The sequence below is a fragment of the Rhinolophus hipposideros genome, assembly GCF_964194185.1.
Source record: "Rhinolophus hipposideros genome assembly, chromosome: 1".
Taxonomy (NCBI): Eukaryota; Metazoa; Chordata; class Mammalia; order Chiroptera; family Rhinolophidae; genus Rhinolophus; species Rhinolophus hipposideros.
Window position 1 is genome coordinate 17,018,547 of NC_138047.1, and position 27,411 is coordinate 17,045,957.

General features: G+C 34.4%; 1 protein-coding gene across 1 annotated transcript in view; it reads right to left on the reverse strand.

Moving 5' to 3' along the window:
• Positions 1-9,828: 9,828 nt before the first annotated feature.
• The window catches only part of MALRD1 (MAM and LDL receptor class A domain containing 1), a gene marked incomplete at its 5' end in the record, with an annotated part of 573,210 nt that continues 555,627 nt past the window's right edge, over positions 9,829-27,411 (reverse strand). The window contains 2 exons of the mRNA XM_081051765.1: positions 9,829-10,237; positions 13,315-13,390. Of these exons, the coding sequence (XP_080907891.1) occupies positions 10,157-10,237; positions 13,315-13,390 (157 nt within the window). The 3' untranslated portion in view covers positions 9,829-10,156. The remainder of the gene's footprint in view (positions 10,238-13,314; positions 13,391-27,411) is intronic.

Genomic DNA, 27,411 nt, shown 5'->3' on the forward strand with positions numbered 1-27,411 from the left:
ACCTAATGTTGAAGTACTTTGTTAACCTGCAAAATATGTACCTTGAAGCACTTCTTTGGACTTAACTTCAAATACATTATATGTCTCTCTGGTTGATTTAATTCATTTCTATTAATCCAAATAACTTCAAAAATAAATAGCAACAGAGCTGACATTTATTGAGACACTGAGTACATCCCATTCATTTGCCCACAAAAAAACTCTGTGATGCAGTTAGTAGTAGTATCTGCATTTTAAAAATGAAATTAAAATAACTTATTCAAGAAAATCAGGAGGTAAATTTTCATTTTTTACCTTCACATTGGTCTGGAGCTGCAGACCCATATTACCTATTGTTTATTAGAATCTTCCCTGGAATATCTAGGTTATTTAAAATCTAAACTCGTTATTTTCCTTCTCAGATCATTTTCTCTCTCGTGTCCCCAATTTAGTAAATCATATCAATATCTATTTAGTTTTTTAAGCCAGAAACCTAGTGTTGTTTTAGATTCCTCCTTTTTTCCTAAACCACTATAGCCTAGTAGTCAAAAAATTGCCGATTATACAACAAAAGTGGATCTCAAAATCTTTGTATTTACACAGCCATGTTTTTTGTCCAAATCAATTAACTTTTGGTCTATATGATATCCTTTACATTGGTCTCACTGCCATCATTTATTCCCTACCCAAAACCATCTATCATGTTGAAAACAGAGCTGTTTTCCAAAAATAATAATAAAAAAATGTGAAGTCATGCCACTTCCTTGCTAAAATAACCACCATAGATTTTCTGGCCAATATGGGCTAGAATCCAAACTTCTTATCAAGACACAATGTCCTTTATTAATTTGCCTTGACTTAACATTTCTGGTCTTATTTCCTGCCTCCATGTCTTGTACGTCATGCCTCACACTCATTAATTAAACTCTTCTAGAAATTATCTAGTGTTTCTGTACTTCTGCGCTTTTGTTCTGGCTTTTTCCTCCCTGGACTTTCCCAATATTTCTTGCCTTAATCTCTCATTCATTCTCCAGACTTAGCTTACATTATCTCTTTTAGTAAGTCTTTCTTTAGTTCTCTGTCTACATGTGTTCCTCCTAGTGGACTAATATCTTCTAGAAGATAAGATTTAAGATTTATTGCCCTACTTCCTGTTAATTACAGTTCAGAGCATCATATACAGAAATTTGTAATAATTTTTGCTAAATAAATGATTGAATTAATAGTCTACAATGGAAATTCAGAGGATGATCAAAAGCTAAAATAGTTTATTTTAAAAAGGCTGTGTATATTTATACACGATAATATTGTTTAGATATAGGAAACTCAGGACAATTTTGTTATTTTCTTTTCTTCCAGTCTGTCTCCTAAACTACACATATGGTAGGTAGTTTTACCACCTAAATGTAGACAATGAGTTAGATAGTTAATACTTAGTATGAAAAATACACAAATTACAGCTTAGGATATAGAAAAAAAAAAATGTGACCCACTGACCTAACAATGGAAAAAAGCCAGACAACCTACAAAATCATGATTTTTTTTTGAGCCTATTAGAGAGTTGAGGCTGCAACTTAAAGCAAGTTGATTAAATTCCTTAGTTGTCTGTCAAAGGACAAAAAGGACACAACAACTGTTCCAACTTGATAGAATGAAGGTAAAAGAGGTAGCCACCTCAGGTAAGAGGAAATCAGGTGATAAACTTCCAAACGACAGCAATGAGTAACTATGCTGCCCTGTCCCCCAGTGAAACTGGTGAAAACTGTACTACGAGACAAAACAAAACAAAACAGTTAAGACTTCTGAAAAAGCTCCCAAGGGCAGTGGGGAAAACAAACAAACAAACAAACAAACAAACACAACTATTCAGCAACATCTGAAAGTTCAGTAATAAAGGAGCGTCTACAGTATTTGAACCAAGACTGCTCCCTTCCTATCCTCTCCCAGCTCAGTGAGTCAGAGACTATTCCACATTATTGCCTCCAAGAACACAGGGGTGCCTCTTCTCTCAGGTCCCAGAGGGTGGGCTTTCTTCCCGGGAGGAATAGGGCATCAGCATGTTCCACTCCTGCCCCAGCTACCTATCACTGATGATAAGTCCTGGGTGAGAGCAGTTGAGTGGCTGGGGCTCCTTTCTTCTATCCAGCTTCCACTTATGAAAATGTACCTCGGGTGCAGCCATGCTGACCTACTGGTATCTTGATCACTTTTGCCCCAGTTGGTGAGGTGGTGGTTTCATGCTCGGAGAGGCAAGCCAAGAGGACAAACACTGGTTTCTATGACCAGGTTCCACTCAAAAAAGATTGCTGCTGTCCCCACATTTAACTCTAAAATATTGGCTCAGAGATTTTGCCTGGGAGGAGAAACAGGCGCAAAACAAACAAAAACATAACTACAAATTTTGTCCCAAGGAACTGACCTCATTTACAATAGAGTGAAGCAACCCCAGCCTAAGGCACTTTCAGGAATAGTGGAGGTTGTGGTGAAGGCAAGTGGGAGGAGATTCAAGCTACAGGATAAGGTGTAGGTCAACTAGGGAGACAACTAGGGAGACAACTAGGGAGGAATACAGCTGGGGGGAGTCTTGACCTCAACACAAAACTCTTTGACACTTATCTGAGAAACTATTGCTTCAAAGGAACCACATTTGATTGGATTAGTTTGTAGAACAATGTATGCCCCAGGGCATTGTTAAAAACAGTCATCAGCTGGTAATTGGTAGAGCCTAAAAGCTGGGTCAAGAAGAAAGCAGTGAACACACAATGCAATATACAGTTGATGTATATTATAATTTTATACTTGAAACCTATATAATTTTACTAACCATATCATCCCAATAAGTTTAATAAAAGAAACTTTTAAGGAAAAAAAAAAAGAAGAAAGCAGTGAAAAGAGGCCCACCAAAAATATGTGTCATCACAGGGTGACTATGGACACACCCAAAGCTGTACCATCCTAAGGAAGAATACCAGGTGCTGCCTCACTAAAATAATCCAGTCACTAGATAAAGAAACAAATAATAATAATAATAAGTCCCAGGGTGGGGGCTAGTACTCAAGAGTTGCTGCAATATATTAGTTAGATAAACTGTTCTGTTTCCAACAAAAAGCAATTTATGAGATATGCAAAGAAATAGGAAAGGATGACCCATACACTTGGAAAAATATCAGACAATGAAAACAATTGCCTACAAAGTGATGGTTAAATAAATTTAAAAAGATGTAATAATTAGAGAAATTCCATGTTCAGAGATCAAACTATTTAATATTTTTATTAAGGCAATATCTTACAAACTGATATACAGATATAACACAATGCCCATCAAAATCTCAGCAAATGTCTTTATAGAAGTTCACTACCTGATTCTAAAATTTATATGGAATTTCCAGGCACTAAGAATAGCCAAAACAATTTTGAAGAAAAAAAAAAGTTAAAAGACACACTTCTCTATTTGAAAAGTTATTACAAAGCTTGAGTAACCAAGAAAGTATGGTACTGGCACAAGGATCGTCATGGAGATCAATAGAACGGAATTCAGAGTCCATCTGTATATCTGCACAGATGTGGCCAACTGCTTTTCAACAACGGTGCCGAAACCATTCAATGGGATAACAATCATCTTTTCAACAAAAGTGCCTGCGACAACCACATGCAAAAGAATGAATTTGGTCCTCTTTCTCACACCATATACGATAATTTATAGAAAATGGAAAAAAGCCTCAATGGAAGAGCTAAACTTATAAAACTCTTAGAGGAAAATGTAGAAGTAAATCTTCAAGACCTTGGATTTGACAATGGATTCTTAGAGAGGACACCAAACGCCGGAGCAATGAAAGAAAAATTAAATTGAAATCCTCAAAATTAAAAATGTTTGTGCTTTTAAGGACGCCATCCAGAAAGTGAAAAGACAACCACCAGAAGAGCAGAAAATATTTGCAAATCATGCAGATATTGCTGAACACGAGAGTGGAGCAGGAATACTGAGAAATAAAAACCTGTGGTACCTCAGGCCCCATTCTAAGCACAAAGTAAACAGAACCAGCTGTTATAAGTATTCAAAGTTTCTAGTGAACAGAGGGTTATGAGAGAAGCAACGAAACTCCAAACAAGCCTAACTCCTGACTAGAATAACAATCCCCAATGCTAGGAGCATGATGAAAGAAGACGTATGCTCATTTTCATGTATAAATGCTATTTATCTCAGTCTCTACTGTTCAACATATGGTATCCAGCATTCAATAAAATAAATCTGACAGAACAAGAAAAAAAATCCATAATCAAGAGATAAATTAATCAAAATATTCAGTTTCAAAATGACCCTGATATTGAAATGATCTGATAAATTAAAATAACTATAATTAATAAAGATCTTGGGGGGAAGTGGCAACGTGTTTGAGCAGATACAGGATTTCTGCAACAGGAAAAAACTATTTTTAAGTGTCAAATAAGAACACTAAAAATAAAATATACAATATCAGAGATTGAGTATTCCTCCAATGGACTCATTAGCAGATCAAGCACAGTTGAGGAAAAAAATAATTAAATTTGCAGGTAAATAAATGGAAATTATACAAACAGAAACCCAACAATAAAAAAAAAAAAAAAAAAAGTGGGAAAAAATAACCGAAAAGAGAGCATTCAAGAGCTTCGGTACTTATACATCAAATGGTCTAACATACATGAAATTTGAGTCTCGAGAGAAGAATGAGACAGAATAAGAATATGAAGAGATAATGGCCGAGAATTTTTGAAATTTATGAAGAAAAAAAGCCACAGATTCATGAATCCCAAGGAATCTCAAGCAGGATAAATCCCCCGATCACACCTACACCCACGTTAGTCAAACAGCTAAAACTCAGTGATAAAAAGAAAAGTCTGGAAAGCAACCAGAAAATCCAAAAAAAAAAAAAAAAAATTCATGAAGAGGAACAAACATAATTTATTTTCTTATATTTGTTATAAATTGAAAACACAAATATTTTAATGTAAGTCTTTAATCCTAAAATCAGTGAGCTTTTTTGCATGCTGTAGTCCCTCTACAAATTCAAATATAAATTAAAATAACTAGGATTAATATAGTAAAGAATCTCCAGGACAATGTGGACGTTATTTAGTTTTACTATAGATACTGTCAGCATTATCAAACATGGTAGTGGAAGTTTAAAAACATTTTGTTCTAAACAGCAATCCATAACATGAGGTCTTCTACTTTCATTCCTTACTATGGTAGGAAAAATAATAAACTTCATTATGACATCACCTTCCAGGACATCAGGTTTTAAATACATCGTTGAAAATCTACAGACAGTATAAAGAGCCCCAGGCAATAAGAGGAATTTTAAAGGTAGAGCCTTTAATGGTAAGAAAGAACACCATTTATTTGTTCCTCATACTTTTTACTTCATTTTTATTTACACCTGTATTTTGGATCCAAAAGACGCAGGGAAAATTGAATATTTGTCTTCTCAAAGGCCATAAAACACATTCAGTTCCAATATAACATAAAACAAGTTGAGCTTTAATCCTAATATTTCTGTTTTTTCAATTTCCAAATTATAGTTTATTGCTCTAATAGGATTGCTAGAAACACAGCAAACACTGGCCATTTTTCTTGCATTAATTGAACTACATTCATTCTAATCTTTGGTTTTATGCTCTGCATGGGAATGAGCAGCGACTGGGCTGGTTTTCTGAAATCTCTTTCCATCCCCCTTTCTTTCTCTTCAGTTCTGCCTCTAGATGCTGCAGCAGATCAAAGCTTTTCAAAAGCAGCAACGTGCTCATTGTCTTTCGAGTCATGGTACGATACAGAGTGACGAAGAGCAACAAGAATGTTTGGAACAGCTACAATAGTATCTATTATGCATCCATCGTAGAAGGACGAGCTGAATTGTGCAGAATTGATAAGTGCCTATTGTCGTAGCTTTTTCTGTAACATCCGCTAGAAATAATCATCCTGAGGCAGGCTGCCCTGGGAAAGCGACCCTCTCGCTTTTGGACATGTATTTTCAGTGTGGTAGGTGGTTCTGCAGTTAACGTAAGGCAGTTAATTACTCATTGCCGTTAATTACTCATTATATCAAATGAGTAATTCCATTTCAAAGAATTGGTCCTAATGACTGTGGCAAAACTAAATGATCAAGCATTGAAATGTGTAACACCAAGTACTGAACTGGCAGTCCTTCGAATTAGAAGTTGTTTATTTTCATATTTATATCCGGCAAGCCCCTTAAGTGTGGAGAAAGGCACAGGCTTCAGGGAACTGCAAATGGGTGGATATCTGTCAAATAGATATCCATTAAGAGCAGAAGGTCCAATGCTCTTGAAAATCTTGAAATGTGTTTTCAGAAATCTCTAGGTCATGAAAATCCTACTTTGGCACATACATAATTTGTTTTGTATACTCCATATTTAGGGCACTGGCTATTTGGCACCGTTTCTAGTGCTAACATTTACAATTTTAAATGAAAACGTGAAATATCTTATTCTATTTAACTTACAGTATCTCTGACTATGGTGTGCTTCATCAAATGTCCTTCAAAAAGTGAATGTCCAACGTCTTTTTCTAATAAAAAATTTCCCATGGAATTCATTTTGTAGGAAGACGTACTAATTTAACAAAAACTAGGGGGATTTTTATAGCTTTATAGGCACTACAAGCAACAACAACATACATTTTCTAATAAGCACATTATTAAGAATGCAAAATAACTGATTTTAGATTTTAAAAAATTGAAAAAAAATCTTGTGAAGGTTGCTCTTAAGCTTTTCCATAACTTTCTTAACATTTTTTACCACTAGGAGAAATTTCTGTCTATAGCTCACATGCGTCCCTCTCGAGCTGCAGAGCTCCTTAACTCCAAGAACTGTGCAGACATAGAGGATGTGACCTCAGAATTTTACCTCTAGGAGTATTTCCTGTCTTGACTCAGCTGGACAGGCGTAGAGAGGTGACTTCTCTTTATGATGGCCATGGTAAAGCTGTCTTAATTTGATTTGGATAGACTGAAGAGAGTGTGTCAAAAGAAAGGATTTAGGCCTCAAACTCAAGATTTGACACAAACCAAATTGATCTGATCTCTCTCACTCTAGATCTATCTATCTAGCTATCATCTATCTGTCTATGTAATCTACATACCTACTTACCAACCTACACATACATCTATACATACATACACAACTGCATCTATTTATCTCTATCTCTCATCTATCATCTATCATCTATCATCTCCATCTCTATATCATCTATATCTGTTATCTATATCTATTTTTACACCTACATCTATACCTACATCTACATCTATATTGTTTGTGGGAGCCTTAAACTTGTATTAATAGTTGGTTTGCACCATCACTACAAAACTTTCTATTGAATTGCACATTGTCTGGACATAAGGACTTTTCCTCTCTCTCCTTATAATGTGACACCTGTGTATAAACACAGGATAGAATTATATGTGGGCTTCACTGTGCTACTTACATACCTGGACAGAATTAATGTCATTTAAATGGGTACATTTCCTGCTCACTACACCTGGAAAATCATTACTAATTTGTAGGCACACTGACATAAATTATTATCATTCTTGATATAAATGTGATTATAATGTTGAGTTCTATCAAAAGTTTTCTTTAATTTGGCATTAAATACCTTCCATTTCTTGAAAATTGTTGCCATGTGCAGATTAATAATGAATAATATCGAGACCTTTATTTTTTAAATTTTGTTCAATGCTTTACACATTTGCTTCTGAAGTGAAAGTAAAGCCCTGCAAATTGATTTCTGAAAAATAACATATCTCTAAATCATCATCTCAGAATGCTTATTAGGAAAGTCAAAACTAAGTGAAATCGTGTTCATTGGGAACAAACAATTTGGCAAAGTTAAATAGAATTGTGCTGTACGAAATCAAATCTATGAAAATTTGGGAAATAAACGTTTATTGTGATTCGTCGTGCTTTATTTTAAAAGCAGTTTTAATAACTGCACTAACTTAGTGTTAATTAACCTTCTGAGTTTTTATTTTAAAAATAGTTTCTAAAGTACATTGCTTTTATTCATATACAGCCTGTTCTTATATCACAGAATGTGTTCTGAAAACCTATAAAAATAATATTTTCATATTACTTTAATGATTTTTAAAGAAACTTAACTTTTAATTGGCATTGTTAATCTATAATAGTGGAAAATATGCAAAAATGTATCTATAAGGAAGAGTGGAGGAATTATTGGAAACCTGAATGGACAAATGTCCAAACCCATTGTGGTCTACAATCACAGGTCATTGTCCAAATCAGAATGTGAAGTTTATATTATTTTTCTATTATATTCTTAACCATTTATTAATATATGTATATCCCATACCTATTATCTATGAACTAATTATGGCACAAAAAACTCTTGCAGGTCCCATGTAACAGTGCTGTTATGACTAAATATTTTAGTCTCCAAAAATCCACATGTTGAAGCCCTAACCATAATGTGATGGTGTTTGGAGATGGGGCATTTAGAAAATAAATAGGTTTAGATGAGGTCACAAGGGTGGGACCCACATTATGGAATTAGTGCCCTTATTAGAAGGAGAGACACTAGAGAGCTTACATCTCCCACTCTTGCCTCTCACACAAGCAAGAGGTTATGTGAACACACAGTGAGATGGCAGCTGACTAGAAGCCAAGAGAAGAGGTTTCAGAAAGAAACCTATATATTGCCAGCTTCCTGATCTTGGACATCCCACCCTCACGTACTGTTAAGAAATAAATTTCTGTTGTTTAAACCACCAGTATATGGTATTTTTGCTATGGCAGCTCCAGCTGACAAAGGGAAGCCTCAATTTATGCTTCAGTTGCTTTTCCTTGGTTGTTAGAAATTGACCCTGATCATCTTAAGCAAGACAAAGGGATACATTGGAAAGACACCAGGGAACTCACAAAATTAGAGAAAATGCAGAACCATCAGAAGGTGTGAAGGGTTTGCTTTGAGTATTGGAGAAGCAGGATTAAAGTCACCATCTTTCCAAACATTTCTGTCAGATGCCTCAGCTCATATTGCTTTCAGTCCAAAGACCTTTGTTCTCATGTGTTTTTGCTTGATTAAGATGCAGATTCCATCAGAGAGAACTTGCTCTGCCTGGGAGTTGGTAAAATTTAATCTGCGATTTTTGTATCAATTTTTATGAGAAACATGAGTCAAATTACGTTTTTCTTCACTGTCTTCATCTTCTAGTTTTGTTAACAATATAATGCAGGTATTATAACTGAAAAGTGGAATGCTGGTTTAGAATAGTTTAAATAGCAGAGAAATCTGTTCCTAGAAGATTTGAAGTAATTTTCTTTGACGTTATCTGTGCTTTTTGATTTCTCAGTTCCTCCGTGTTATATCTCGAATCAATTTTTATAATTGGCATTTCTCTAGAAAGTCATTACTTTATCCAGATTTTCAAATTTCTTAACATTCACTATTACAAATTACTTTTTTAGTGAAGAATTATATTTTTCCAGCTGTATTGGGATATAATTGACGTATAACATTGTATTAAAGTATATAGTATAATGATTCGCAATATATTACGATATGTTACATGATTATTCAAATGAAGGCAAGTTAAGGATGATACTTTATCACATTTTTTCCCCAAAATTCAGATATAAATGTTACTCGTGGTTATGTTGATTGGGATTCTTATACTTTGTCCCTTCCTGCTAGTTTGTATACAAAGACAGTTCGCCTTTGTGTTTAAGCTCTATGGCATACAAATATACATTTTAAAACTCCTTATTCAGGATCTGAAACAATTTGATTTGTTATTTTAAGAAATAACCATGGTAAAATCAAAGGAAAACAAGAAACTCAATAGAACATTTTATTAAAACATTCAAATATACAATGATGATATGGTTCTGATTCAGATTCCACAAAGACATTCAATGTATTATTCAGTAAGAAAATGTATTCTTAAATGTAATAATTACCGTCGTATTCCGAATCCCTTCTATTTTTGCATCAGATGAGTTTCTATCAGATTTCACACACTGGAATTTTCTACAAGCTACACATACTAAATGATACTTGATCTTGATGGAGATTCGCTTTGAGTATTGTAGCCGCAGGAGTACAGTCACCCTCTCTCCAGGCATTTCCATCAGATGCCTCAGCTTCTATTGCCTCAGCTTCTATCTATTTGGGATGATTAGATATGGTCTGCAGGCTTCCTGATGTTGTGCCATATAATGGATTTGAGAAAGAGTATATAGAATTCTAAAGAAAAACACATTGAAAAGGTTAGGATTTTAGGTATTAAAATAAGACTTCTTTCCTGATCATGCAGAATGCAGACTTTTTAATGAATTTCCATTGGAGTAATAACTAGAGCAGCCCCAACTTTTCCTCCTGCACTTCCAGTCTACACTGCCTAAAACTCTGACACAGGCCTAGTCTCTGTGTGTGCCTAAGGTCCTCTGTGCCTAGGAGCTATGGCCTCATTGTCACGTCTGGTGTGATGGAAGAATGCACGTCAGTATCTCGACTCCCTCTTTCTATGTTGCTGGTGTCTCACAGCCTGCTCTATCGATTCCAGTTAGGCTAAACAAAGGAAACCCAAAAATATATATAAAAAAAAACTACCAAGAGCTTTCAGTCGGGGGAACTATATTTTGCAGAGTATATTAGAAAATCTAAAGCATGGGACATTCTATAGGACAAACAACTGGACTTCTTCAATAAATAAATTGCAAGGAAAAAATTAAAGACAGAAAAATGGAACCTAGTATGGTGCCAGATGGGCACTAGACTAATTGGGGGGAATCGCTGAATAAATGATATAAATATTTAACCACCATGCTGTACATTTGAAACTAATACAAAATAATACAGAATGTCAACTATAACTCAAAAAAACAAACCCCAAATTAAAAAAAATTAAAACCTTATAAATAAATTAATTTTATTGCAACTTGGATGCGTATATCTGATATTGATCCTGATTTTAAAAATACAGCAACTCCAACAAATATGAAACCCCTTACTTATTTATGAGACAATTGAGGCAGGTTTAACACTGATCAAATATTTGATGGTATCAAGCAATTATTGTTAAATGTTTCTGTGTGATACTGTGGCTATATTTTTAAAACGTTCTTATCCCTTAATGATCTGATGTCTTAACTGAAGTCTTTAGAGGCAAAGTTAAATGATATCGGGGATTTGATCAAACACTCTGGTTGACACCATGACTGAACCCTAATGGAAACTATAGATTCTGGGTGATAATGACATGTCAATGTAGGTTCATCAGTTGTAATAAATGTCCCAGTCTGGGGGGTGTTGATAGTGGGGTGCATGAAAGGGGGACAGGGAGTAGATGAGAAATCTCTGTACTTTCTGCTCAATTTTGCTGTGAACCTAAAACTGATCTAAAAAAAATAAAGTCTGTTAAAAAAAAAAATACCACCACCTCTCTGGTGGGTGGAGGGAATGGGTGGCATGGAGGTGAAACAAAATGACCATGGGTTGATAATAGTTGTTGAATTTGGCTGATGGCTACCTAGTGGTTCATTATACAATGACCTTAATTCCTATACCAGAATATGGAAATTTTCTCTGAGTGTTTAGAAGAGTATTTTGGAGAACTTCCTTTCTCTGTTATGATGTCAGAGAGGGTACACTTAGTTTAACTAACACAAAGGTATTTGCTTCTGAAACAATAGAAATCAAAATAGCAGCAAAGTTTAAGAACTCTGACAGGATTTATTCTCCAGTCAGTCTTAATGGAAGGAAAAAGGAATGGGAAAGAGTTAAAAAAAATTTATTAGAATAGAAAATCAAAAGAAATTGTTTCCAAGGTTTTCTAGAGTCATCAATTGCACTGCCAGATGTACACATAGCAGAAAGCATCTTGAAAGCACCTTGAAAGGTGGGTCTTTGATATGGACCATTTCCTGTTCACCATAGAAGCTGTCTTCTCAGTAGAAAGTAACGAAAGTCCTTCCTAGAACATTCTTAATTACTACAAGTTTATGGAATATTATAACATTATATTATAATATATTATAAAAATATGCCAAATTTAAAATATTGCATTTTAATTCCTACATCATTTGTATATTTTGGATACTAACAGTCAACATATGCTAAAGATAAAAAAGATTAAAATTACTTTGGTTAAAATGAAAATAATTTTATATTATACCTTCCTACTTTGTCAAAAAAGACACATTTGGCTTCTTAAATATACATTTATTTATTTATTTATTACACAATAAGTAGTGTAACATTTCGTTTTCACTTTATGTCTTGACTGACTTGACGGATTATCCTAATTAATTCTCTCCGTACTCTGGGAAATACCTTATTTCTTGTTTTCATTCCTACCAAAACAGTACTAAAAGTGTGTATGACATCATTATGAAGAGAACACAGAAATACGAAAAGGTTAAGGGTTGTGTTAGAATTCAACCTCACCACCCAAGGCTCAAAATTACTAGAAACCGTTTGACCTGACACTTTTGCTACTCCTTTTCAATAACAGTAACAACTGTTTTCATTTAAAAAAAAAATAGGGGGAAATTAAAACTTTAGCTTTCTATATGTTCACTTTGACAAGAGAATGAATTTCATGTAACATTTCTAAAATCAGTTATAAGGAAGCTTTCATAGATAGGAAGTGATGTGTTATGGCTAATCCTATTTTATACCCAAATGAATGCTCATATTACCTATTTAAGAAAAGGATGAGAGAGATTTTACTTGCCATTTTCTCTCTAGCCTGCCTCTTATTACACTGGTAAGGAGTAGCCCTAAAAAGTTCCAGGACAGATGTAATGCACCTTAATTTCTCTTGTCTTCTAAGTTATTCAGTACTGGCCCTCACTGCCCTTAGCTACATTTAGAGAGAACACAGAATGCTATCTCCCTTTTGTCTTTGACAATAAAATATGACACCAGTCAATGAGTAGTTACTGTGAATAGCTGACTAATACTCTATGGGTTAAATGGATTTTTTCCAGATTTGTCAGCTCTCTTTGTGTATGAACAGTGACCACAAAGCCATTTAACAGTGATCTGATTCAAGCAGATTGAAATTGTCCTAGAATGGAAAATTCTCATAACACATTTAGAGAGACTGAAACTCCTTTCCACCCTCAAATCGAGTAACTCCACTAAAACATTCCTCTTAGTGGAAACATGTTCAAACAGCTCTCTCTCTCTCTCTCTCTCTCTCTCTCTCTCTCTCTCTCTCTCTCTCTCTCTCGCTCTCTCTCTCTCTCTCTCTCTCTCTCCTTCCCTCCCTCCCTCCCTCCCTCTCTGAAACAATACAGGTCACCATTACCTCTTACCTCTGTTTTCTCTGAGTTGCTCCAATTCCCATAAACTGGATTAACAAATGCACAGTTACCACTTCCTTTAGTTTTCCTTATGGCACACAGGGCAGAAAAAAAGAGTAAGTACTGAAATGTACCACAGTACATTTCCAGGTTATAATTTGGTAGAAAACTTAGAGACACATTGTCCAAACAGCATACTTATTTTTATGAATATATTACCGTAAGTAAAGACTTTTTTGCACCAAAGCAACCACATGTTTGAAAGCAAATGTAGTTTGACCTCTGAATATTTAGGTACAAATAAACCCAGGCAAATAAAAAAAACATGGCATAAGTTGGTCTTAAAATTGATTTCTTAAACTATTATTATTCAAATAATATAAGGGGTACACATTAGAAAGAACAATGTAATATAAAACTGAGAGGCCACCTGGAAGTCCCTTAAATTTCACAAGTGCCAACCAGCTTTCTGAGGGCTGTTTTTCATGACAGTGCCTGTCATAAGTGATTTCACTGATATGTGGGATATAAAACTGCAAACACCAAAGGAACATGACAAACAAATAAAGAAACACAAACTCATAGACACAATAGTTTAGTGGTTACCAAAGGGTAAAGGGGTGGTAGGTAGTTGATGAGGGTGAAGGGGGTCAAATACATGGTGATAGAAGGAGAACTGACTCTGGGTGGTGAACACACAATGTGATATATAGCTGATATATTACAGAATTGTACACCTGAAATCTATGCAACTTTACTAACCATTGTCACCCCAATAAACTTTAATTTTTTTTTAAAACATCTATGGCATCATAGTCTTTAATATTTAAACAGCAAATTTAAATATGAGTGTTTTAAAGAGGTCTTTATGTTCATGTTTTCTTTCAAGAATCACAAAGAGACATGTGCTTGGTAATCTCACATATTGGTCTAAAGCTGCACAATTTACTCTGATTAACTGGGCTCCTAAATGACCATTTTCTTTTTATATTTTAATTACTTAAGACTCAACAGGCTTATTGACAGAAGACAACTAGCCCTGGAATAGTTGCTCATTACTGCTGAAGACAAAAATGCCATATGTGTGTGTGTGTGTGTGTGTGTGTGTGTGTGTATTTATATGGAAATTATATGCAGATAACTAAATACACCCTATGAAAGATATAAGAAAAGATCCCATACATGCAAACACATGCAAGCACACATATGCATGTACATACACACATACACATAATGGAGACTGGAAGACAAATTCCAGGATGATTGCCAGTGTCTTGAAGGCAACTAGGAGGAAAAACTATACAATGACTACTTTTGCCTAATCAGAGTAAAATGACAATAAACTTGAAAATATACCTTTAAATCCTAAAAGGAAAGGTAATAAAGAGGAAGCTCTTATTGATTTGTGTTTTGAAAATAAATTCTCAGAGGTATGACCTCTTACTTCATCTACCAAGCCAACCACATGGCCCTCTTCTGAAAAGCAACATCATTAGGGAGCCCAGCAGAATAATCTAAGTGATTACATTTGGCTAGCAATACATTCTTCCCACGGATTCAGTGTCTTCTAAACTTCCTGACCTCCACTGTTTCTGTGCAATTGGCTTAAATATTCAATTGTTTAATTGTACCCTCTTTGAGTCTACATTTTGGTTATTTATGTAGAGTGTCATAACAGCCATTTTTCTTGGTTATTGTTTGGAAAAAAAATATCATAGATTCACTTGCAAATGATGAAACAAGTACCTGTTAATTCTTTAATCACTAATTGAGTTGCTCCAATTAAATTGAATAAGTGGTATTTACTCCTTGTCTTTTCTTCCTCCAAGACTAGTCAATATTAAGTTCTCAATGTAGTAAACTCCGTAAATAGGGCATAAAACGAGGCAGAGTTGCTTTCAACATTGAAACAGAGTAGGGAGCAAAGGGCAGTTTTGAAATGTGTCCAAATGTCAAAGCAAAGGCTGGCACAGGAGAGCTGGAACATGGATGTAGGGGGCATCAAAACCAAACGGAAATTCAGAGCGAGGCAAAGATGGGATAGCTACAGAGACCGACACCTCAGAAAAATTAATCTTGGCTGAAATCAGGGAGCAGGAGGAAACCCAAACTATAGGACTAAATAGTCCAAATGCCAGGCAAGCAAGCAGCAATGGAAGCGACAGGCTTGGCAGCCAACTGATCCAAGATCTTAAATGAGGCCATTACTTTTGGCTATGGACTGCCGGGACCTCAGATGACCTAGACCAAGGCTGGCAGGCAGAAACCAGGTAAAACATTCAATTTTCCAGCCCTGTTAATCCAGCTATTGAAGGTACATTTCTTTGGGAGGGATATTAAGTCTTACACAATTTTCCATTAAAATGAAAAAAAAAAATGTAGGTGGCCAGCCTTCGGGTACTGGGAGACAACACAGAAGGAAAGGTGATATTTAATGGTTAGGATGTGGAGTTATAATAAAAAAGAAAGGATCACGGTATGAATAGTAGAAGATGAGCAATGATAAATCCTTCCTACTTCAAATTATCTTTACTAGTAATCCCAAATTTGTATGTTTTCCAGATCAAAGGTATGTCTCCCAATATTGGAAATCTTTGACTCGTTAGGCTTAATTCTCAACGTCTTTCCTGTTTATGAGGTAAAATATTACTTACCTCCCATAGATACTTCCATTAAGTAAGTTTCTAGTGTCAAATCCATACATTTACTATTTCAAGTTCCATGATAAAATTTTTCATCTTCATCAATTTTATAAGTTTGTTATTCAAATGAACAAGTTAATTAAAATGATGTATCCTTATATGAAGGAAACAAAGTTACTGTTTGATTACGATGTTTTTCTGCCAATTCTAATACTGTATGGTGCAATGAGACGCCTGCATCAGGCTAAAAAAAATATCATTATGCTTAAATTATTGTTATGTTTAAATTATTGTATTTGTGCATAGGCAGATGACTCTAAAAAGCTGGGGTTTCAAAAAATCTAACCACCTCTAGGAACAGCAAGGAATTGACTTAGACATTTGGAATAGAGGGGAAAAAAGCTGCATTGATCACATGAGTTTTCCACCCATAGTGTATCATGCATTCACTTAAATTATTATCAAGCTTCTGCTCCATCCAATATGTGCAGGCACTGTATAAAGCGGCATTCTGAGTGGGTTATAGAGAGATATGTCAGGTAGGACTACAGTAATTCTTATGGGAATTTCCAATTTAAATTTCATGAGCATATGTATACTTCTAAAGGAATTTACTTCATGGCTTACTAACAAAAAAAATTAGTGTTAATTAAAAACATGGAAGGGTTTATGATAGATATCTGAAATTACTGTAAATCGGCAAGGAAGAGAAACAAAAAGAGTAAAAAAAAATCTCATCTGTATTGAATACAGTGCACATGACTTTGAGGTTAATGTCTGTTGATGTACATTTTAACAGCTTTATTGAATTATAATTCGCACAGCATACAATTCACCTATTTAAAGTATTAATTCAATTATTTAAATATTAATTTTATTCATTTAATTATTAATTTTGAGAACTATGTTAAAATGTATATAACAAAATTTGCCATGTTAACCATTTTTAAATGTGCAATTCATGGTATTCATTACATTCACAGTGTTGTGCAACTATCACAAGTATGTATTTTCAAAATATTTTCATCCCTATAAATAGGAACTCTGTAGCCATTAAACAATAACTCCCCATTTTCCCTTTCCTCCAGCCCCTGGTAACCTCTAATTTACTTTCTGTCTCTACAAATTTGCCTATTCTAGGTAATTCATATGAGTGGAGTCATACAATGTTTATCTTTTTTGTATCTGACTTATTTCGCTTAACATAACGTTTTCAAGGTTCATTCATACTGTAGCGTGTATAACATTTTTATGGCTGAATAATATTCCATTGTATTAATATGCTATATTTTGTTTATTCATTTATCTGATGATGGATACTTGAATTGTTTCCACCTTTTGGCTCCTGTGAATAATCTGCTATAAACATTCCTTTGGGTATATAACTAGGAGTGGAATTACTGGGTCATGTGGTAATTCTATTTTAGCTTTTTGAGGAAACACTAAACTGTTTTCCATAGCAGCTTCACCATTTTACATTCCAACAAATAATGTATGATGGTTTCTATTTCTCCACATCCTCAAAAATACTTATTATTTTTATTATTGCCATCCTAATAGGAGTGAAGTGGTATTTAATTGTAGTTTTGATTCACATTTCCCTAATAAGCAATGACGTGGAGCATCTTTTCATGTGCTTATTGGCCATTTGTATATTTTCTTTGAAGAAATGTCTATTCAAGTTTGCTTATTTTTTAAATTGGATTTCTTGTCTCTTTTTCATTAAGTAGTAGGAGTTTTGTATATTGTGGATATTAAACTCTTATTAGATATATATAATTTCAAACATTTTTTTCACATTTTGTAGGTTATCTTTTAACTTTCTTGATAACGTCCTTCGATGCATGAACATTTTTGATGAAGTCCAATTATCTATTTTTTTTCTTTTGTTTCTTGTGCTTTTGGTGTCATATCTAAGAATGCATTGCCAAATCCCAGGTTGTGAAGATTTACTCCTATATTTTTTTCTAAGTGTTTTAGTTTTAGCTCTTATATTTAGGTCTTTGATCCATTTCAAGTTAATTTTTGTGCATGTTGTGTGGTAGGGGTCCAACTTCATTCTTTTACATGTGCAAATCCAGTTGTCCCAGCACCATCTGTTCAAGAAACTGTTCTTTCCCTAATGAACGTGCTTTGCACCCTTTCAGAAATCAACTAGTCATAGATGTATGGGTTTATATTTGGATTCTCAATTCTAGTCCATTTATCTATCTATCTATCTATCTATCTATCTATCTATCTATCTATCTATCTATCATCTGTCTATCTATCTATCTATCTATCTATCTATCTATCTATCTATCTATCTATCTATCTATCTATCTTTCATATGCTAATGCCTCACTGTTTAGTTTTCTGTAGCTTTGTGGTAAGTTTTGAAATCAAGAAGTGTGAGTTCTCCTACTTTGTCCTTAACTGAGATTGTTTTGGTTCTTCTGTGCCCTTGCAATTCCACATAAATTTGAGGATCAGTTTTCCATTTCTGCAAAAAAGACTGCAGTTAAAACTAACTGCAGTTAGTTTTAACTGCAGTTGCATTGTAGCCATAGATTTCTTTGTGTAATACTGACATCTTGACAAAATTAAGTCTTCCCATCCATAATCTTGAGATATCTTTCCGTTTATTTTGGTTTTCTTTGATTTCTTTCAGTAACACTTTGTAATTTTAAGTGTAGAAATCTTTCACCAACCTGGTTAAATTTATTCCCAGTTATTTTAATGTTTTAGGTGCAATTGTCAATGTGATTGCTTTCTTAATTTCTTCTTCTGACTATTTGTTGCTGGTATCTAGAAGCATAACTGATTTTTGTTGATTTTATATCTTGAAACTTTGCTGAATTCATTTATTAGCTCTCGTAGCTTTCTTGTACATTCTTTGGGATTTTCCACATATACACAATCATGCCATTTGTAAATAGAGATAGCTTTATTTCTTTCTTTCCAATTTGGACATCTTTTGTTTCTTTTTCTTGTCTAATTGCTCTGGTTAAAGTTTCTTACTACACTTTCTGAAATTGGGGTAAATATAATGCAGCTATCAAGGTGATTTGAATAGATAAACAGGGTAATTTATCTACCAAAAAATATTTGCTTTGCATGTGTGTGGAGGAAATCTCTCTTAGGCTTCCACTAACAAAGTGATTTCTATATATTGTTTCCAAATGTTAAAGACTATTCTAAGATCCAAGAAATAATTGTCCTTAGTTAAGGAAAATGATGCGCTACAATGTGGTGACTCATTCTTTAAGATGGTGGAATGATAGAATGTTGGTTTTGCTATTTATTATCTTTCATATTCATTTATTTAAATTTATCCAACATTCTAGAACAAATACTACGTACTAAACATCTCGTTAGGTCCTCTACTTACAAAGTTGATCAGTATTTGGTTGCTGTCTCTAGAACTTCTTTTAGAGGGTGGCAGCTACTGGATTTCTGTCTCTTAGATGAAATTTCATGTTTATAAAACGCCCACCACAAGTAGATGCCCACTAATAGTTCAGTGCTATTTTCTTTACCTTCTTTTCTCCTTTTCTCATTTATATCTTCTGTTAAGCTTCCTACTTCTTTCTCCTAACCCCAAAGCCTGGGATCAATGAAGTAACATTAGGACAAAGAAAAACAATAGGCAGTGTCAAAATTAGTAATAATAGTCACTGTAGTACTTTTTATTTTTTAAATAGAGTTATTAATTTAACGCTATCAAGGACCTTTGCAATCATCTTGTCTCTGCTTGTTTTACAGATGGGGCAACTGAGATTCTTCCCCCCAGACTGTAAGTCTTCTGGAGGAAGGGCCAGGTCTGGTTTTCTCTTTTATCACAGCACCTAGTGCAACAGGAGTCAACTGAATGTTTATGGAAAGAATAACTTAATGAATGCATTTAGTCTGAAGGCTTAATGATGGAAGAAAATTCATTAACCTACCCTCTACCCTGTTTCCCCATGCCCACTGCCAACAACATACTTCATTATTACCCATAGAACAAAGACATTCATTTTTACTATTGTTATCATGGAGCCACATTTGTATTTGGCTTTCTGTCCCACTTAGCACAAGGCTTTAAGTGGGCCAGGAGCCTACTTTAGTCCTGTGTCCCTTTCCATTCTATTTTTAAACCAGTTAAGTGCCTGCCCAGAGGAGTAACTTAGGAGCTTCCCTGAGGATGAACAGAATGGACTAGAATAGGAATGGTCCTTTTATCCATTTCTATGACATAAAAACCGAAAAAGTCATATTACTGGAGAAAAAAATTAATTTGATACAAATGACTTTACAATATTTGAAAATATAAAAGTCTGTGTTTCTCATATTTCAGATGTATCTCTGAAAAAAACAAGAGGCCTGAAATATCCATGTATAAGTATCAGGGTCTTGAAATGAATTTGAAGCTATGAAGTAGTATTTGGTTTGTTAATATTGGGGGGAAATATTTTGTAACCATAAAAGTATATGTGTCATAGTTTTGTTTGTTTGTTTGTCTTTTGACTTTTTTAAAGGATCCATCTAAGTCATGAAATGCAATCATTTCACTGGTGGGAATGGAATTCATTTATTCTGAGAGTCAGGGCTATTACATTAAATTTTGCTTAGGCAGATTAATGGTGAATCTGGGGTGTCCCAGAGAAAAAAAATCTTAATTCCACTCTGCCCATTTTCACCTCTGTCATATTAAGCTTTTCAATGAGGTTTTTTCCCAAATGTTTCTAGTCTGAAGACTTTATGTGAAGCTCTTCTGAGTGTGCTAATGTTTCACATAAAGAAAGTGTATCACAATATCTTAATAAAAATAAAATATCTCCGAGTTTCCACTTTTACTTGTATCTATTTTTAATGTTCATTAAACATATTTCTGTCAAGAAGAGATCTTTTTAGACATGTTTATTTCTCAACCAGGGTACTCATAATTTTTTCTGTCTCATCATAAAAGTTAATTAAGTAATGCTTTATTTCCCTCATTTTAGAGCCTGGGAAAATGAGGGTTTTTGTTTGTTTGTTTTTGCTTGTTCATTTTTTAACTTGTAGTAATAGAAAGAGATTCCAACACTGTGTATCCTGTTCAATTATCAGTGTCACATAATTCACATATATCATCCTTCTTTTCTCAAAACTGTAGACAAGTTTTATTTCACACCTGACCTCTGATCATTCCCAGTCCAAGTCTTAGCTGGTATGAACAGACTGTTTTTAAGGTGAGTTATTACAAATTTTAAAATTTAGACACTATTTTTTCCTTTTTGTAATAAGGACAGATTTATGGCAGTTTGCAAAGATAAGCACAACAGAAGACTGTAATACAAATATGTAGTAGATAGGAAGTTGGAGACAGGAACTCTGAGAACTGAAAAATAGAGTTGAACCAGAGCTAATAAGATGGACAGTATGTGAAATGGGTATATGTATTTATTAAATGTAGGATACAAATTTGCCTTTAAGATTCTCAAATTCAAATTTCAGCAGGACAGTTACATAGGTCACACATTCAAAAAGAAACAAAGCAGGTGTTTAGAAGCACATCTCCAACTCAGGAGAAAAAACATATATTGTGTGTGTCCTGTTAAATGTAATCTAGGCTAATAAAATAACAAGCTCCCGCAATATTATAGGAGAAGCCCCTATGGGTTTCGCTAGGTTGTTCACTCATATCTTTGAAAATATCAGACAGAAACTATGCCAATGTGTGCTTCAGTAAAAACTACCTAGGAGAAAGAGGTAGCAAGGAGGGGGATGGATTCTATGGAACCCCTGAAGAACAACAGTGCCTTAGAGGATTTGATGAGGGGCATTTTCATGTTTGTATTTACCATAAAAATGTCACACAGATCACAATTTGTAGTGCATAATTACAGTTGGCACATTAAATCTGTTATAAGAGTCTACAGGTAGAATAAATTGCATGACATCATGAGGCAATATAAGAAAGAATAAGTTGGGTCTATTAGATCAACCTCTTCTCATTGAATGTATATACCTGCAAAATACAATATTAGCTTATTACTGCTAAAGAAAAAAGGGAGAAGTAGTAAATAGAAATATTCAGCTATGTAATGGTCTGTACTTCTGTCAAGATGATGACATTTTTTTTTTTTAAAGAAGTAAAACAAACAATCTGGGAGGGAAAAAAAAAAGGAAAGAAAAGAAGCAAGCCAATTTGAAATAGCAGGGATATATTAGGGGAGAATGTCCATGAGCTCAAGTTTTCATTTCCAAGCCCTTAAGGAACAAGCTGAACCAAAGGTTTGGATGAAAAAGTTCAGAAAGAATTGGGTTTGCTAACATAACCAGAAATCCCACAAAAGGGAGAGGAAAGGATTAATCATCTGGGGTCACAAGACCAAACAACCGGGAGACCAAATTTCGCTAAACTCATTCACATGATACAGCAGCTGCTGTATTTTTCTCTTACTCTTTTCAGGCAGGAAATAAATATAACCGACCACAAAACCTGTCACTGTTTAATGCGATCTTGCTGCGGCAGAGCACTTAAATGGGAACATGCCCGGGAATATGGATGCAATTAGTATGAATAAAGCTGACCCAGGTTCCTGTAGCTTAACCTGAAGGAGACCCCATGCTGTCAGTGGGTGTGCAGTCTCCACTCAGCTTCTCCTCTGACTGCAACGTTAGCACATTCACAACTGACTAACGTAAACCAGATGAAGAGCAGGAGACTCCTTTGGAAATATATTTGATAGCACACTTTGACGTTTTTTTATTGACCTAGTAAAATTACTAGGAGCCAATCTTAGGAAATAATTAGAGAGGAAGACAAAGATTCATATAGAAAAAGGCTCATCACAAATTATTTGTAATAATAAAAAATTAGTTACAACCGAAATATCTAATAATAGGAGAATGGTCAAATTATGATACATGTACTTGAGAGAGTCCTTTCAAGTAATGCTTCAGTGGTATAAAGGCAGTGTTTCTCAAAGTGTGGTCTGTGTAGCGCTGGAGGTCCTAAGACATTCTTCGGGGGCTGTACAGTTTAAAACTGTTTTCACAATAATAAAACCCAGGGGTAAGGGATTCAAAGTGCAAAATAGATCAATGAATTTTATTATACCGCACTTTTTCTCTGCTGATATTTGCACCAATGGGACAAATGCAATGCAGGTAAAAACTGCCAGTCCCTCAGCAGAAATCAAGACTATTGCTATTGAATTGTACATTGTACTCTTCCCCACCATGTGCTTGCAGTAAATTTTTTTAAAAGTCAGTTTCACTTCCACATGACCTGGAGGAAGCAGCAAAAGGTATTCATTATATTAAATCTCAACTCTTCAGTGCAAGTCTTTAATATTCTAGAAAATATGCATAAAACACTTTTGTGCCATGGTGAAGTACATGTTGCATTGTGGTAAAGCACTGTGAGATGGAGTTACATGCTAAACTAACCACTTTTTTCATGGACAACATTTTTATTTGAAAGAATGACTGACAGGCAAACTCTGGTTATTCCGACTAGGGAACTTGGCAGATGTTCTCTTAACAATGAATGGAACAAGGCTGGTTAACATTAAATAAAACACCTGACAATATCTCTTGCCAATGATAATATTTGAACTTTCAAAACAAATTCGAATTTTGAAAAAGCATGGGTTGTTCACCATGAACACAATTGCTTCCCAAAACTTTAAAGACTTGTCTTATGAGTTTTTTTAAATTATTATTATATTGCTTAATATGTTTCAACATCTGACAAGCTGGTATAAGTCAAGTTTGGTATAACTCACCAAACCAGTGTTTTCTAAGTGAAAAATGAATGATGTTACAAAATTACACATGGATAAGTAATCCTTTCGAAGAGTAAGATCGACCAATAAATTTCTACAGTAACAGTACAAAAACTTTACTGACACAGTTTGCTTCCATACTACAACTATACTTTAAGAAAACTATCGCAATGTCAATGATTAGTGTCGTATAAAAATATCCACGATTACCTGAAAACGGTATGAAAATATACCTCCCTTTTTCAAAATATATATCTGTGTGAGGTTAAATTTTCCTTATTATACTTCAGTCCAAACAATGCAGCAAAGGTTTTAATACAAAAGAAGATATGATTATCTAGTATCGGCTCTCACTAAAATTTAATTTTCATTTGAGTATCTCTGTTCTACTAAGCAATGGGGCTTCGAATACCAGTAACTTCACATTTTCCCAGCTAACATACACTTTTCTTTAATAAGTTTTTGCTAGATACCTTTTCTGCAAATACTTATTTTCTTTTTCCCCCTATGAATGTGATACCTCAAAACTACAGTGGGTAAAGGTCATTTTTCATAAAACATTACTTATATTTTACATACGTTTACATAATGCATTTTATATGTAAAATATATTTTCATAACTGTTATGTTTGTTAACATGCAGAATTTTTATTTTTAAAATAAATTAATAAATATTTTAAACATTTCTTAGTTTTAATTTTTAATATGACAAATCTTGATACTTATAACCACATAAAAAAAAAGCTCTTTGGGGTTCTCAATAATTTTTAAAGGTATAAAGGTATCTTCAGAAGAAAATATTTTAGAATGATCAGTACAGGGAAATAAGAATAACAAAATTTCATATGCAACCATTCAGATTTCAGGGAAAACAATGTGGACCTGCATGTGAGTGCACGATGATAAAAATTCAGAAAAAAACAGCAACAGTATATCTGTCGGGTGCTGACATTTAAATATAATTTTAAATCCTCTTCTGGCACTTTGTTGTATTTCCAAAATTCTACTCACTAGGTTGTTGTGTGTCAGAACCTTGAGGTAGGGGTGATGGATTTACAATTAGGAAAAGATCACGTTGTGTTTCCCTGCATGAGCACCTCACCTGCACCCTGTCCTAGCTCCTTCTAAACCATTTGCCTAAAAGAGACGATCCACATCCTCTGTTCACTTTCCCCATCTTTCCTGACTCTCTTCTTTTAATATTTCTTCTCAAAATCTACCTGCCAGCCCTGCTGCACTACTTACAGGTTTTGGATGGGTCATGTTTTTCCGTAACTCTTGCTTTTGCTCTTAAATTCTCTCCTTGACAGCCGGAATCACTGCTAGCTCTGGAGCCAGACACACCACTTCTCTTCTTTGTACGCCACTGTGCATTGTGCATTTTCCTACCAGGTCGTATAGTACTTTCTTTAATTGGAATGACATATTTTCCATGTAAATTGCTCTGTATGAAAACTCACTCTAATTTCCTTATTGAATTCTCTTAGACATATAATCTCTTTAGTTGAAAACTGATTGCAATATTGAAGTTAATTATCCATCTTTGTGATTTCCCATAGCAATCACCTAGCAACCTGCTTCTTTGTAAGTCTTTTTGACAATTTAATGTTCACAACCTTATGGAAGAATCTGTCTAGAAAAATGGACTTAGCTGCATTTATTTATGTACATTCATGTCTCTCCCACCTGAATCTTAACTTCCTATGGGGAGAGCTAAAGTCTTTATTTAACAATTTCTTTAGGAAACATTACTTGAGTCCCAAGTATGTGCCATGCACTCAATTACAGAGCCACTCAGATTATGATTTATTTATAGTTTGGCCTTATTCTGTTTATTGTTCCATGATGCGATAAATACAAAAATTGAGAACCAGTGTTTAGAATATTTGTAGCAATTTGAAAGAGTCAATTTATGTCTGTTGAGGCTAAGAATAGGAAATTTGGACTAGTATTTTACGTACCTTTTAGTTTCATTTTCCCAATAATTCTTACAAAAGCATTGGTATGTGATACATTGCAAACAAGAAACCAAAACAGAACTGGTTGTTCACCACAAGAAGAATGGCTCTCTTCTACCAACACTGGGTGTCCACATATGAGTAAATACTCATCGGCTTGGCTGACATTTACTTTTGCTAGCTCCCCCTTCTGAAAATAGTCTTTTCTCTTCCTTTCTCCTTATGAATGTGGTACCTCAAAGTCCCACTGTTGGAAAGGGCCAAGTACTACATAACTTTCTCGCATCAGAATCAAATGTTTTTTTCATGTAAATTGCACTATATGAAAATTCACTCTAATTTCCTTATTGAATTCTCTTAGACACATAATCTGTTTGATTGAAACTGATTGCAATGTTGAAGTTAATTACCAGTCTTTGTGATTTCCCTCAGCAATCACCTAGCAACTTGATTCTTTCTAAATCTCTTTAAATGATTTAAAATTGACAAAGCTATGTGAGAATCCATCTAGAAAAATAAATTTATTTTATTATGACTCACAAATATTCACCAATGCCTTTAAATAGACCCTATTTTGGATTTAACCCATTTAGTTAAAGCTGCCTTGGATCTATGAATAAATTCAGCTTATAATACCACAAAATGGAAAAAAGAAATAAAATTGTCTTTTCTTGTAGTCATTTTAAAACAAACTAGTTTTAAAACATAAAGAGAAATTATAAGCATAGAAATGCACAATTAGCTTTCTATGCAGATCTCTTAAAAATAATCTTTCCCTGTTGATACTTCATAAATTTCTTTTTTTTCTTTTAACCTGACCCATGCTTTATTTACACCAACCACATGGTTCTCTGTCAGAGCCTGTGCCTTTATACAAGTGCTTGTTTCTTCTTGAAATGCTCTTCCTCCTTTTCATCTGGCAGATTTCAATCCATGGATTCAGACTTGAGTGATGCAACATCTCCTCACTAAATCCTTCTGTAACTTCACCACTGTATTATTCTCACCTCTGAAGCAAAGTTGGTCTCTCTTTGACCCATGTTTCTCCAGTGCTTATTACATGTTTGTTGAAGAACTGGTATTATTTGCTTTTCTGTATGCCTTTTCCACCAGAGTGTAAGGTATGATTTTTATATTCCCAGCCCATAACACAGTGGCTAGCACATAATAGGCACTTAATAAATGTTTGCCAACAAATATGTGGATCACTAACAGTTTCTGATTTATGTGTCTTTTCACGCAGCTAAAAATAAGCTGTTCATTAAAGTTGTGTTGTTAGGCTGTCCTTTGATTCATTAGTGAGCTAGAAATTCCAACACAGTAAACACATTGTTGAACTTGTAGGAGTGTCCCTAAGGATGCTTTTCAAAGAGAAATTGTGTGAAATATGATTTGAAAGCAGAAAAGAATCTATCAGGAGGAAAGCAAAGCACTTACTGAAGAAAAATTATGAAGCTGCTCCCATCATCCCCACTTCCAAATTCCCTACCCTGTAGTAACACTGATAAAACAACACTTGGAATTCTGATTCTCCAAAGTTGCCGAATGTATTTGCTGAATGCCATGGTAGAGCTACATGATTTACTAATAATGCACATCTCCTTATCTGTCCTTCCTCATTTAAACAAGTTACCTTTTTTCAAAGAGCAACTCTGATGTTTCTACAACACTTTCATCTACTCTGATGGCTTGGATACAAAAAACAAATGCGACATATAAATATATTATGGACTGAAATGCTGTCTCCTTGCTGTGTAAGATTATTAGTGAACT